This window comes from Salmo salar, chromosome 19 (genome assembly GCF_965601325.2).
Source record: "Salmo salar chromosome 19, fSalSal1, whole genome shotgun sequence".
Taxonomy (NCBI): domain Eukaryota; kingdom Metazoa; phylum Chordata; class Actinopteri; order Salmoniformes; family Salmonidae; genus Salmo; species Salmo salar.
The window spans coordinates 28133538-28147784 of NC_138309.1; the positions used below are offsets into that span (position 1 = coordinate 28133538).

Below are 14247 nucleotides of genomic sequence, written 5' to 3' on the forward strand. Positions count from 1 at the left end.
GGAAAGATGACTGGGAATATGTCTAAATATTAACAGCGTAGATATTCTCTCCGCAAGACAATCAAACAAGCGGAATGCCTTGTCCCTGTTCACCCACGACTGCGTGGCCATGCACGCCTCCAACTCAATCATTAAGTTTGCAGACGACACAACAGTAGTGTGTTTGATTACCAACAATGACGAAACAGCCTACATGGAGGAAGTGAGGGCACTCGGAGTGTGGTGTCAGGAAAACAATCTCTCACTCAACGTCAACAAAAGAAAGGCGATGATCTTGGACTTCAGAAAGCAGCAGAGGGCGCTCCCCCCTATCCACATAGAAGGGACAGCAGTGGATAAGGCAGAAAGTTTTACATTCCTCGGCATACACATCACAGACAAACTGAAATGGTCCACTCACACAGACAGTGTAGTGAAGAAGGCGCAACAGCGCCTATTCAACCTCAGGAGGCTGAAGAAATTTAGCTTGTCACCCAAAACCTTGACAAACTTTTACAGATGCACAATCGAGAGCATCCTGTTGGGCTGTATCACAGCCTGGTATGGCAACTGCACCACTCTCAACCGCAAGGCTCTCCAGAGGGTGGTGCAGTCTGCACAACGCATCACTGGGGGCAAACTACCTGCCCTCCGTGACACCTACAGCACCCAATGTCACAGGAAGGCCAAAAAGATCACCAAGGACATCAACCACCCGAGCCACTGCCTGTTCACACCGCTACCATCCAGAAGGCGAGGTCAGTACTGGTGCATCAAAGCTGGGACGAAAAACAGCTTCTTTCTCAAGGCCATCAACTCAGAGAGGCTGCTGCCTACATTGAGACCCAATCACTGGCCACTTTAATAAATTGATCACTAGTCACTTTATACAATGCACTCTAAATAATGCCCTTTAATAATGTTTACATATCTTACATTACTCATATCACATGTATATACTGTATTTTATACCATCTATTGCAACTTGCCTATGCCGCTCGTCCATCACTCATTCATATACTTACATGTACATATTCTCATTCACCCTTTTAGATTTGCAATTTACAGTAGTTGTTATTTTCTAGAAACCTTGATACAGTTCACTTAGCTACTGTACTCTAGCTAGCTAAGGTAAACTCAGAGACTGGTCGTGTAAGTTAGGTAATGTTAGCTAGCTTTCCCCCAGCAGTTTCAATCTAGCTAGCTACAGTAGCACATTTTTTAAATTGAATTAATCAATCAGATGGATAGTCTCCCCTCGCATAAGGGGATAAACATATTTTTTTGGTATTGCCATCTACAAGTAGTGTAGATTCTATTTTTATTGGCAAATTTTACTTGCAACATGGCTTTTAATATTTATTTTTTCTACTCTTGAAGTCTGTAATGAAATATAGATAATTTTCTGGGTAGTATGACTGTTGCGATGAAGATTAAACTTGTACTATAGCCCCAGGGCATGCAGAAGCCACATACAGTTGAAGTTGGAAGTTTACATACACTTAGGTTGGAGTCATTAAAACTTGTTTTTCAACCACTCCACACATTTCTTGTTAACAAACTATAGTTTTGGCAAGTCAGTTAGGACATCTACTTTGTGCATGACACAAGTCACTTTTCCAACAATTGTTTACGGACAGATCATTTCACTTATAATTCACTGTATCACAATTCCAGTGGGTCAGAAGTTTACATACACTAAGTTGACTGTGCCTTTAAACAGCTAGGAAAATTCCAGAACATGATGTCATGGCTTTAGAAGCTTCTGATAGGCTAATTGACATCATTTGAGTCAATTGGAGGTGTACCTGTGGATATATTTCAAGGCCTACCTTCAAACTCAGTGCCTCTTTGCTTGACATCATGGGAAAATCAAAAGAAATCAGCCAAGACCTCAGAAAAAAAATTATAGACCTCCACAAGTCTGGTTCATCCTTGGGAGCAATTTCCAATTGCCTGAAGGTACCACGTTCATCTGTACAAAGAATAGTACACAAGTATAAACACAGCATCATGCTGTGGGGGTGCTTTGCTGCAAGAGGGACTGGTGCACTTCACAAAATAGATGGCATCATGAGGGAGGAAAATGATGTACATATATTGAAGCAACATCTCAATACATCAGTCAGGAAGTTAAATCTTCGTCGCAAATGCATCTTCCAAGTGGACAATGACCCCAAGCATACTTCCAAAGTTGTGACAAAATGGCTAAGGACAACAAAGTCAAGGTATTGGAGTGACCATCACAAAGCCCTGACCTCAATCCAATAGAAAATGTGTGGGCAGAAGCGTGTGCTTTTCCATCTCTGTCAGGAGGAATGGGCCAAAATTCACCCAACTTACTGTGGAAAGCTAGTGGAAGGCTATCCGAAATGTTTGACCCAAGTTAAACAATTTAAAGGCAATGCTACCAAATACTAATTGAGTGTATGTAAACTTCTGACCCACTGGGAATGTGATGAAAGAAATAAAAGCTAAAATAAATCATTCTCTCTATTATTATTCTGCCATTTCACATTCTTAAAATAAAGTGGGGATTCTAACTGACCTAAGACAGAGAATTTTTACTAGGGTTAAATGTCAGGACTTGTGAAAAACTGAATTTAAAAGTATTTGGCTAAGGTGTATGTAAACTTCCGACTTCAACTGTAGAAAGCTGAGCAACTGAAAAAACCTAATCTATTCTATATGACAGAACTCTTTATAATCCAGGCAAAACCTAGGAAACATGTTTGTTTGTGTGCATATGTTTTCTTTGTGCCTGAAGGGGGAGCTGTATTGTCATCCATCATGACTCGTGGTTTTGTCAGTCTGGGCTGGGGTAACTCTGGGCTGGAATGTGAGAGAAAGTACCCTCTAGGGCTACCCAAACTCCTTGCTCCGGCCAAACGCTACGCCACGCCCACGGACATTCGTTAGACCACAAACACATTCTAACCGTTCTGATTGGTCCCAGAATCCGATGGGTTGGGACAGAGCCTGAACACACGTGGGTAAAGCGACGTTTTCAAAATTCGTCATTGGCTTTGATACTCTGATTGGTTAGAGATAATCCAATCACTGATGACTTTGTTTTGTATAACACCCCTCGTTTTGACATAACCACAAACCGCTTCAACGATGGCAGTCTCAGACGGAGGTATGTAGAGAACACAGAGCAGCTGAAGAATTCAGTTTGAGTCATCAGGCAAGTGAAAACACACAAGACCCTGGCTAGCTTTATCTCCCTGCCCCTTACACACACATATTTAAACACACACTTACACACACACACACTTACACACACACTTAAGCACGCACGCATGCATGCACGCACGCACACACACACACACACACACACCCCCTGTCCTCCCCCCAGTGCCTTAAACCAGATCGCTTGGAAGGGCAATGTCCTCCAGTCTTTCTCTGGTTCATCCTGTTATGACTCTCTTGGGAAATGGTCAGGAATGATATTTTAAAAGTGCAGTGTAAAAGTTTAAGTACACCTGTGTGTATTTGGAAATCCCCCATTTAGATTTCATGATGGATCTGACTGGAAATGCCTCACAAATTAGCCGTAATCTTCATTGACCACTTAGACCAAGTTAATAAATGACTTGCTTGATGAGTTCATTTCACCTGGCTTAAAGCCAACTTCAAGATTTGTGTGATGGGAGGGCTGTGTAGTCTGTTTTTTTGTTGTGGTATGCTGTATAGCCCAATAACATTTAAATGATTCAACATTCAGGTTTTTCACATATTTCTGAACTTCACAATAATACTGTAGTAGGCCTTTGTATCAATACTCCCTCAAAGAAATGGATTCCCCTTAGAACTGATGAAATGTTCCTGCCCATCTCTGAGTAGAACAGTAAAAGAGCCCAGTCTGGCATTGTGCCCATCCCATATAGAGGCAGTTATTATTCAGGTGCCCCTGTCCTGCTCCTAATAACACTCTAGCGAGGGAATTACTACTTAATTACACAAATACCACAGAAGCACTCAGACCCGCCTTAACAACCCCCTCTCCCTCCACCTCCTCTCTTACTAAAACCTCTGAGTAACCTCGTACTCCTTCCTCACATGAGTGATTTTGAGCTTTGCGTACCTCTGTAGCCCCCCCCCTCGTTCTCTACTTTCTATCCCCTATATCCCTGGCTCCAACCCTGTTCCTGTCAAGAAATTACTCCCACAGTTGATCACACATACAGGCAGACATATGGTGAGAGACATTGACATCTCTGTTACTGTAGTGCTGTGAATGTGACCCAATTCTGGATTGCCATTCTGTATCCAAGGCAGTGTCCCAAATGGGACCCTATTCCCTATGGGCACACAATACCCCATAATGTCAAAGTGGAATGATGTTTTTTGCCATTTTTACAAAATAATACAAAATGAAAGTGTTTAACCCCTTTTTTATGGCAAGGCTAAATAAGTTCAGGAGTAAAAATGTGCTTAACAACACATAATAAGTTGCATGTACCCCACAAATATAATTATCTGTAAGGTCTTAAAATCTTAATTGAATTCATTTTAAATTCAGGCTGTATCACACACCAAAATGGAAAAAGTAAATAGGTGTGGATACCTTCTGAATGCACTATAACTGCTTTGGGCATTGGTTCACTGCAGCTCATATAAGTGAGTCTGTGTTTATGTTTGTTCTTATATTTACAGAATGGTGTGTGTATGTGTGTGTCAGAGTTTGTGTACTACGTCTTAGCCAAAGGCATGATACTGCTTTTGTATACATTATTTCCTTCATAACACTTGAATTCTACAATATAATCTGACGTTTCTGCGATTACTCCCCTTTATTCACAGTGAAATGTCAGTTTTTCTCCTCACATTCACATATGGAAGGTTAGGTTTGCATCCCAAACAGCACCCTATTCCCTATTTAGTGCATTGCTTTTCAACAATAGCCCTATAGGTTTCCCTATGGCCCCTGGTCAAAAGTAGTACACTCTTTAGGGAATGGTGTGCTATTTGGGACACACACACCAAGACACACAAAGGGGATCCTAGAGGTTCTTAGCCATGAGCTTTAGGGACCTGGACATTATATAGGTCAATCTGCTTTCCTTCTGCTCTAAACCCATTCCACTGATATGTGTTGATATGATTATTTCATATCTATAAGTTGATTGGTCTGTCAGGTCCAGATGGCCTAGAAGTCTTGTAATGGAGGACCGGGGTGGCGGTTGGGATAGGGGAGTAATTACAAACCGCATGGCGACTGAATACTATGTCGCATCTGTGCGTATGTGTGAGTGTGTGCGTGTGTGTGTGTGTGTGTGTGTGTGTGTGTGTGTGTGTGTGTGTGTGTGTGTGTGTGCACATCTCCTCCAATATTTTTATAAAAATGTCTGTAACAGTATTGCATTATACAAGCATATTATTGATTGATTTCCATTATGTTTTTCACAGTCTTCGTTTTTACCAGTAAACCAACCATCAGGTCCCCCCCCCACCCCTCCACCCCCCTGGAAATCAGCTGCAATAGGATTGTGAGTTTGCTCAACATATAGCTGCAACCAGGTCACCTGCGATACAAGTCAGTATTTGACGTCCATCCATGTCTGAGGATGTTGGGAGATGACGTGGAAACCTGCCACTAGGGGCAAAAGTGAGCACTGTTACCTTTAAGTACTGTAGGTTTTGGTTTTGCTAGGGCATTGTGAACAGGGATGGTCGATGGGTGTATGCATCTGCCTCTGAATCCAAAGGTTGCATGTTCAAATACAGCATTTTAAGCCTATCCTTACCTTATCCATTCGGAGTTAATACCTAACCTTAAGAATTTGGAGTTAAACTTAAACCTGAAACACTTGTGGTATCCCGGGAGGTCTACCCCGGGGGTTGGCGATAGAGGGGAGGTATGTGCCGCGAAGTTGGCTCCCTCTGCTGGGAGTACCAGGGCTGGGCACCACGGTGTTGATGGCATCAATTAGGGGTAATTATGGGAGAGTGCCAACCACCCGTGCAGGCCACATAAATGGAGCACTGTGGCACATCGCGAGACAAAAAGGGAGAGGCAAGGAGTGAGCCGAGAGAGGGGAACGAAGCACATGGAGCTGAATATTAGAAGAAGGACCAACCCTAAGATAATTTGTTGTTACGTTTCTTTTTTGTTGCCTACTAAAGTTGTGTTTTCTGACTAGAACCTCCCCGTCTCTGTGTGCCCTACAACCCAACACCCACCATTTTACCACACACTTGACGTTTGGAACAATTTAGAAATTTGACTTTTGAGAAACATGGATGAACTAATTCTGACCTGAGACTGTGAGAGCTTGTAGATAGCTGATCCAACATACTGTACAGTGTTGGCTTTTTAATTTATTTAACCTTTATTTATCTAGGCGAGTCAGTTAAGAACAAATTCTTATTTAAAATGACGGCCTATCCCAGACAACGCTGGGCCAATTGCGCGCCGCGCTATGGGAGTCCAATCACAGCCGGATGTGATACAGCCTGGATTCAAACCAGGGACTGTAGTGATTCCTCTTGTACTGCGATGCAGTGCCTTAGACCGCTGCGCCACTCGGGAGCTCCAAAAGCAACCCTTTTTGGGAGCTCCAAAGGCATTTGTAATTCAACTCAAGTTTTGAAGTGATAAAGGTTTAATGTTAGGCATTAACTTCCAAATTCTTAAGGTTGGGCATTAACTCCAAATGGTTAATGAAAGGGTTAAGGTTTGGGTTAGGCTTAAAATGCTGGAGGCAAAACCATGTTTTTATGCATTCAGCTCACTATAAGCAAAGTCTGAGTGAACAAACTTTCACACATTAGCTCAATTTCTTTTCCTTCTGAATTCCACCCAACTCACAGATAACACTGATTAAGCAATTGGTGAAGTTTTCTGTTGTATTTTTTGTATTTTTTGTATGTGGTGGTCCCCCCCCCCCCCCCCCCCTCCTGTGCTATAGTCCATTGGCTTGGTTGGCTGCTCTTTACTTTTCTCAAAGTTTGTTGATCCTGCGCTAACCATAATCCTCTGTGTGGTGTTAAATCTCTCAGCACTGAACAAAGTGCATACTGTACATAGCTGACACGCTTCTACTTCACATGCCAGCCACATGCCACATAATGAAACTGAGCACATGTATCATAAAACATCTATGGTGGGTAGCCTGTAAACTGTGTTGTATGTCACCAGCTAATACACGTATTGTGGCATGACATCGGTTCGTAGTCATATGTGAGTCACACCGTATGTGTGTAACCTGCCTGAAAATGATCAGCCTCACTGTTAACCCTTAAAAAAATAAATCTCCCTCAGGGATTCTGTTACTCTCTGTCATTTGCCACATCCATAGTTAACTTAGTCTTTGTTTTGCTACTCCAGATCAGTTATTTTGTTCCTTCTTTTGGAGATAATGTCTTTGGAATGAGGACAACTTGACCTTGGGTCTGTCAGCATCTTTGTTTCATACCCATATTGAAGTCTGAGATGATTGTTATGGTTCTGTCCCAAATCGCACGCTATTCCCTGCATTCTTAGAAAAAAAGGTGCTATCTAGAATCTTAAAGGGTTCATCGGCTGTCCCCATAGGCGAACCCTTTGAATCCTCTGTAGAAAGGGTTCTACATGGAACCAAAAAGGGTTTTACCTGGAACCAAAAAGGGTTCTCCATGGGGACAGCCAAAGAACCGTTTTGTAACTTTTTTTTTCTAAGAGTGTATATAGTGCACTAATTTTGACCAGAGCTTTATGGACCTTGCTCAAAAGAAGTACACTATATAGGGAATAGGGTGTCATTTGGGATGCAGCCTATCTTACCTCAGGAGAGGAGGATGTGCTGAGTGTGAGGATGAGCTGTGTGTACAGATGTACAGAACATTCTGTTTAGGCTCAGAGGAGAGAGGGTGGAGAGGAGAGAGGTAGGAGAATGCCTCTCTGTAGCTCTCTGATACACAAATGAACTCCTTTCGTCTTTTTCCATTTTTCTCTCACCTTCAAGCTGCAGTTTTCACTCTTTTGCTCTCTCTCTTTATCTCTCTCTCTTTATCTCTCTCTCTCTCTCTCCTCTCTCCTCTCTCTTTCTCTTTCTTTCATCTAAAGCTCAGTGTGGCAGCCAATCAGGGCCACCCACACACACACACAAACACACACTCACTGTCCAGAGAAGCATGCTGCGTTCTACAGTAATCCTTCTTTCCTCTGTGCTCTTTAAGTCTCTGTAAATTCTTCCGGTGAAGGGGTCGCTGTGTGTGTGTGTCTGAGAGAATGTGTGTGTTTGTTACTTCCGGCTGCTTCCAGTATCAGGACAACATCTTTTCACACGCATGAGGAGACAGTGTGAATGAGGGAAGGAGAGAGAGGAAGAGTGATAGAAGGAGAGAGAGGATTGGGAGTTTGAGGTGAATCCGTCGATGGAGTGGTGAGCAGGAATGCGAGTGGCTGTGTGTGTGTTGGGCAGCTGAGCGGTGACATGAAGCAACTGACACATCTGGAACGGCTTCAGCAGCTGCACCTGAGGAGGAGGGATCACAAATCATCCGCTCTCTCTCTCTCTCCCGCTCTCTCTCTCATGCTCTTTTTTTCCTCTCACTCACTCACTCACTCACTCACTCACTCACTCACTCACTCACTCACTCACTCACTCGCGCTCTCTCTCTCTCTCTACCTCTCTCGTGTTTTGTCTGTGCTCGCCAGAGCACTGCAACAGTTTTACACTGAGCATCAGCAAAGCAGTGGAAGAGGAAACCGAAAAGGAAGAGAAGAGCAGAGAAAACGGGAGTACGGAACTGTTTGCATATGACAGAGAGTCAATGAGAGAGGGAGTACAGGACTGTCTGTATATGACAGAGAGGGAGTACGGGACTGTCTCTGTATGACAGAGAGGGAGTGCGGGACTGTCTGTATATGACAGAGAGTCAATGAGAGAGGGAGTACAGCAGATTAAAGGAAAGGAGGAGGGGATGAGAAGAGTATGAGAGTGGGGGATAGAGAGGGAAACAGTGGGTTATAGAGCTGGAATGCGCTGACATTAAGGACCTGGTTGTTTATATATGCGTTTGGCCCAGCACCTTCTGCCGAGCCACAGGTTTGAGCACACACACACACAAACACACACACACACACACACACACACACACAGCTCTGTTTGCTTTGGAGGATAAGCCCAGGAGGCCCTGTCAGGAGAAGAGTACACCTTCCAGGGAGCTGTTAACTTTTCCCGCCCCCCTCTCTCTCTCTCCTCCTTCTCCCCTTCTGCCTTCTCAAATGTACCCTCCTCCCTCTGGCTGCCCAACCCAGCCTACCTGCTCCAGTCAGGACTCGCAGAGCCCAGTGGGAGACACACACACACACCGAGAAGCCGGAATACTCTACTGTTTACCACGGACCTGGCACTAACAGAATCTAAGAGAGACAGATAGACTGAGAGTCCCAGACACCCAGCCTTCCACTGACTTCCAGCAGGATGTCTAAAGCTTCACGGCTGGCTCGACCATCCTCCGCCGGGGCTGGCTCCAAGCTGTCGTCCTCCCGTAAGGAGGCTCCTGGTGGGGCCCGAGCCCGGGTGGTGAGTGTAGGGGAGAAGCTGATGAGGGCCGGCAGCGACGGGACCCTGACCAAGCAGAGGGCCCTGGCTGCAGCCGCCCCACCTGCACTGCAACAGGCGGACAAACAGCAGCCCCAGATGCAGTCTCAGACTCAGACCCAGTCCCAAAGCCAGGCACAGACTATGGACATGGTGGCCCAACCCAAGAGCAGAATCAGCCCACCTAAAGCCTCAGCCCTTCCACAGGGCTCTATGCACAGTGAGTACTGGACTACAGTCATGCTGCTTTTCCACTGTGACACCGGTGGCCATGTGTTTATGAGCATCTTTTATTTTTTAGGGGGTAGATTAGCTTTAATATTGCAGATAGATTGTAGCTTCCATCAATGCAAATGTCTGCATCACTTCCAATCCCCCATATATGTTTTTTGCAAATATTTCACCGACCGCCTTGATTCGGTCTTATGTAGCAACATTTGAAATTGTGTTTTTTACATTGGATAAAAGCAGAGACACAGAGCTACAAAATGGTATATCATACACTGCATTTGAGGAACAATGGGAAAGTAATTCTGCTTTGAAAGTTGATAAGCTTGTAACCTCACTTTTGAGAAAATGGCCTTTAAATGTTTTGGTATCTACTGGAGAACTCTTCTTTGTCTACACCCATTGAGCATTGTTCACACCTTCTTAAACTTTAGCTCCACAAATCTCTTTAAGGGTTGATCCGAGCGTTCTGTCCTGACAACAGCAGTCAAGCACCCAAGCTACCTGGCTAACAGTTGTCGCAATGACATTCTATTAAAATGGACACTTGCATAGTGGAGTCTTTTGTTGAGACATGTAGCTAGCTAGCGTGCTAAACAATTAACCATAATCACAACTCATGACGTTACTACCCTGCATGAATATGCAGATAGTTAACCAACCAGGTTCAATGTTAGCTAGCTAACATTAGGCTATAACAAGCAATGCAAATGGCTCTGAGATATGAATAATACACGTAATGTTAGCTAGCAAGCCAGCCAGCTAACGTTGGCTAGCTAACAGTACACTTTAACTTGAAATTAAAAGATTTTGTCAAAATTAGAAACGTGTAATATCTGAAATTGTAGCTAGCTAGACTATCTTAACCGTGGTCTGAAATTGGAGTAGATAGCCAGAGCGAATTTACCAGCTACGTCTATCAACAGTTGTCGCAGTGACATTGTATTGAAATGGCTACTTGCATAGTGGCGTCTAGACTATCTTAACCGTATCTTACCCGTATAGATCATGGTTGGACGCTTCGCCCTGTCACGGATACCATGGTTGCCCTTAGTTTGAAGATGTAATCCGGAGACAGGTGTTTTCTCCATCTCCTTAGCTATCATAATCTAATTCCACTGAGTTCAGAACTCGGTCCTCCAGAAAGCGGAGAGCAACACTTATACAGATCTACTAAGCAATATATATTTTTTTAAAGCCGCGTTAGACAGGATTACCTACACATACTAACCAGCTCAAATAGACAGAAGCGTGCTATATGGCAGACCAATCCGAATTTATCTCTCGGCATGTCCAGCCCACCCATTATCTCAGCCAATCATGGCTAGCGGGAAGGTTGCTCACTTTTTCTGTGGCTTAACCAACTAGGATCATAATTTAGCAATGTATTCATATTTACAGATGGCATACAAGTTTGTTATTAAGGTACATGAAAGTTCACATGTTCCAAAAGGCATTTCTGCCCAAAAAACGCATTTTCATTAAAAAAAAGATTACGTTGAAATGGCTCTCATGTGAAGTAGTGACCCGTGACATATGGCTAGTTTCCTGAAACGGGTCACTTATATATATATATATACACTACCGTTCAAAAGTTTGGGGTCACTTAGAAATGTCCTTGATTTTGAAAGAAAAGCACGTTTTTTTGTCCATTAAAATAACATTAAATTGATCAGAAATACAGTGTAGACAATGTTAATATTGTAAATGACTATTGTAGCTGGAAATGGCCAATTTTTTTAATGGAATATCTACATTGGCGTACAGAGGTCCATTATTAGCAACCATCACTCCTGTGTTCCCTGTGGCTCAGTTGGTAGAGCATGGTGTTTGCAACGCCAGCATGGTGTGTGCAACGCTAGGGTTGTGGGTTCGATTCCCACGGGGGGCCAGTACAAAATAAAATTTAAAAAAATTATGAAATGTATGCATTCACTACTGTAAATTGCTCTGGATAAGAGTGTCTGCAAAATGGCGTAAATGTAATGGCAAGTTGTATAAACTAATCCAAGTTTATCATTTTAAAAGGCTAATTGATCATTAGAAAACCCTTTTGCAATTATGTTAGCACAGCCGAAAACTGTTGTTCTGATTAAAGAAGCAATAAAACTGGCCTTCTTTAGACTAGTTCAGTATCTGGAGCATCAGCATTTGTGGGTTCGATTGCAGGCTCAAAATGGCCGACAGTCAAGTTCCTTACTTTTTCCCCCTTCCACGTTCGTCTTCCATTTTTGCGGTAATGCTGCAATTAGTTGGTTGTCATTTTGGGAAGAGCATTTGAGTTTAACCACAATATTTGTTGTATTATTTGTTCGGTATTTTATGGGGCTCCCGAGTGGCGCCATGGTCTAAGGCACTGCATCTCAGTACTAGAGTCATCACTACAGACCCTGGTTCATTTCCAGGCTGTGTCACAACCGGCCATGATTTGGAGTCCCATAGGGCGGCGCACAACTGGCCCAGTGTCATTAGGGTTTGGCCGGGGTAGGCCGTCATTGTAAATAAGAGTTTGTTCTTAACTGACTTGCCTAGTTAAGTAAAGGTTCCAAAAATGATAAAATTGCAACCAACTTTCTATGGCTTGTTTTAAAAATAGCGATACTTGGGAGATGATTTCCTTTTCAAGTAACTGAAAGTGAGAGGTCTGAATAAAGTAACAGGAAAAAGGCCATTCTTGAACATAGGGTGAGACATTCTTACTCATTTGCTAGAGAACCAGTTCGGATTTAAGTTTAACTTTTGTATGATTGAAGCCTTTAGTGAGAGGTCTAATGCTTAAATATTTAATCATTTCTGCCATCCGAATTCATATTTATTATATACATTTTTTCTGGCTTGCCTTTCCAAATAATAAATATAATTAAAAAAAAACTGTTCGCTAGGTGTAGGTAAGACCATAAGCAAATAGGTAAACCTAGATATGACTAAAGAGTTAATCAGGGTGATTTTTCCACAAATAGACAGGTATTTACCTTTCCATGGTGAAGCATCTCTGCTATTCTGTGGAGTTTTTTTGGTAGTAACTCTTGTACTGTAGTGCACAGGAGGCTGCTGATTGGAGGACTGCTCATAATAATGGCTGGATTGGAGCGAATGGAATGGAATCAAACACCTGGAAACCATGTGTTTGATGTATTTGATACCATTCCACCATTCCAGACATTACCGTGAGCCTGTCCTCTTCAATTGGGGCCACCAACCTCCTGTGCTGTAGTGTCATTAGATACTATGTGGTTTGTGTAGTAGCAGTGACGGAAAAAATACTCAATTGTCCTACTTGGTTAAAAGTAAAGCTACCTTAATAGAAAATGACTCAAGTAAAAGTGAAAGTCAGCCAGTAAAATACTACTTGAGTAAAAGTCTAAAAGTATTTGGTTTTAAATGTATCAAAAGTAAATGGAATTGCTAAAATGTACTTAAGTATCAAAAGTAAAAGTAAAAATATAAACCATTTAAAATTCCTTATATTAAGCAAACCAGACAGCACAATGTTCTTGTGTTTTTTTTATTGACGGACAGCCAGGGGCTCACTCCAACACTAAGACATAATTTACAAACAAAGCATTTGTGTTTATTGAGTCCTTCAGATCAGAGGCAGTAGGGATGACCAGGGATGTTCTCTTGATAAGTGTGTGAATTGGGACATTTTACCTGTCGAAATGTAACAAGCTCTTTTGGGTGTCAGGGGAAATGTATGGAGTAAAAATTATATTATTTTCTTTAGGAATGTAGTATAGTAAAAGTAAAAGTTGGCAAAAATATAAATATTAAAGTAAAGTACAGATACCCCAAAAAACAACTTAAGTAAAAATACTTTAAAGTACTACTTAAGTACTTTACACCACTGTGTAATAGTAGTATAGTAATTGTAGTAGTTACAGTGTATGGGTGGTAGACTTGTTTCACTAGTCCCATGTTAGCCACCAAGCCATTTTCCTTACTCCCACGCTACTCAGTTTACAGGTTTGTTTTGCCATGTGTGTGGTCGGCTAGGGGATCAGTGTGTTATCTGTCTGTTTTGTGTGTATCGGTCAAACCGGCTTGTTGTGGGATTAGATCTCCGGGCTCCGCTTCCTGTCCTGTTCATCAGTCAGACTTTTGCGTTGTGTTGTGTATGGTTCACGATAGGGTTGTTGTTGTGATATCAGTATTCCAATACTCAGAAGTGTCATGACAAGCAAACAAAACATGAAGCAGACTTAATTTCTTGTTTCTTGAGGAAACAGTCCTAATGTTGGAAACATAGAAAAATAAACAAACATGACAAAATGTGTTTCTAACTTTAGCACCCACAATTTTAGCAGGTTTTTAAAGAATTTAAACGGCTTAGTATTTCCCTTGTTGCCATTGGAGAATTGAGTATTGTAGGATTGTGATACTGGTATTGTGATTGACAACCCTAGTCCAGCATTAGATCGTCCTATCAGCGCTCTGCTTCCGTGCCTCGGAGTCGAAGGCATTCCTCACCTGATCACATGCTTGGATCCCATGTCACGTTGATGTTTTT

The 14247-nt window shown here is 42.5% G+C and overlaps 1 protein-coding gene across 11 annotated transcripts in view; it reads left to right on the top strand.

Annotated features, from left to right (window-relative positions):
• The first annotated feature begins 8646 nt into the window (after positions 1-8646).
• LOC106578639 (sickle tail protein homolog) overlaps positions 8647-14247 on the top strand; it is a 204755-nt gene continuing 199154 nt past the window's right edge. For 4 of the 11 annotated variants that reach the window (XM_014157648.3, XM_014157649.3, XM_014157654.3 and 1 more), the window contains exon 1: positions 8648-9732. In XM_014157648.3, the coding sequence (XP_014013123.3) occupies positions 9393-9732 (340 nt within the window). In that variant the 5' untranslated portion in view covers positions 8648-9392. Of the gene's footprint in view, positions 9733-14247 lie in introns of all 11 variants that reach the window. The other 7 variants (XM_014157655.3, XM_014157651.3, XM_014157652.3 and 4 more) reach the window with 4 other exon arrangements.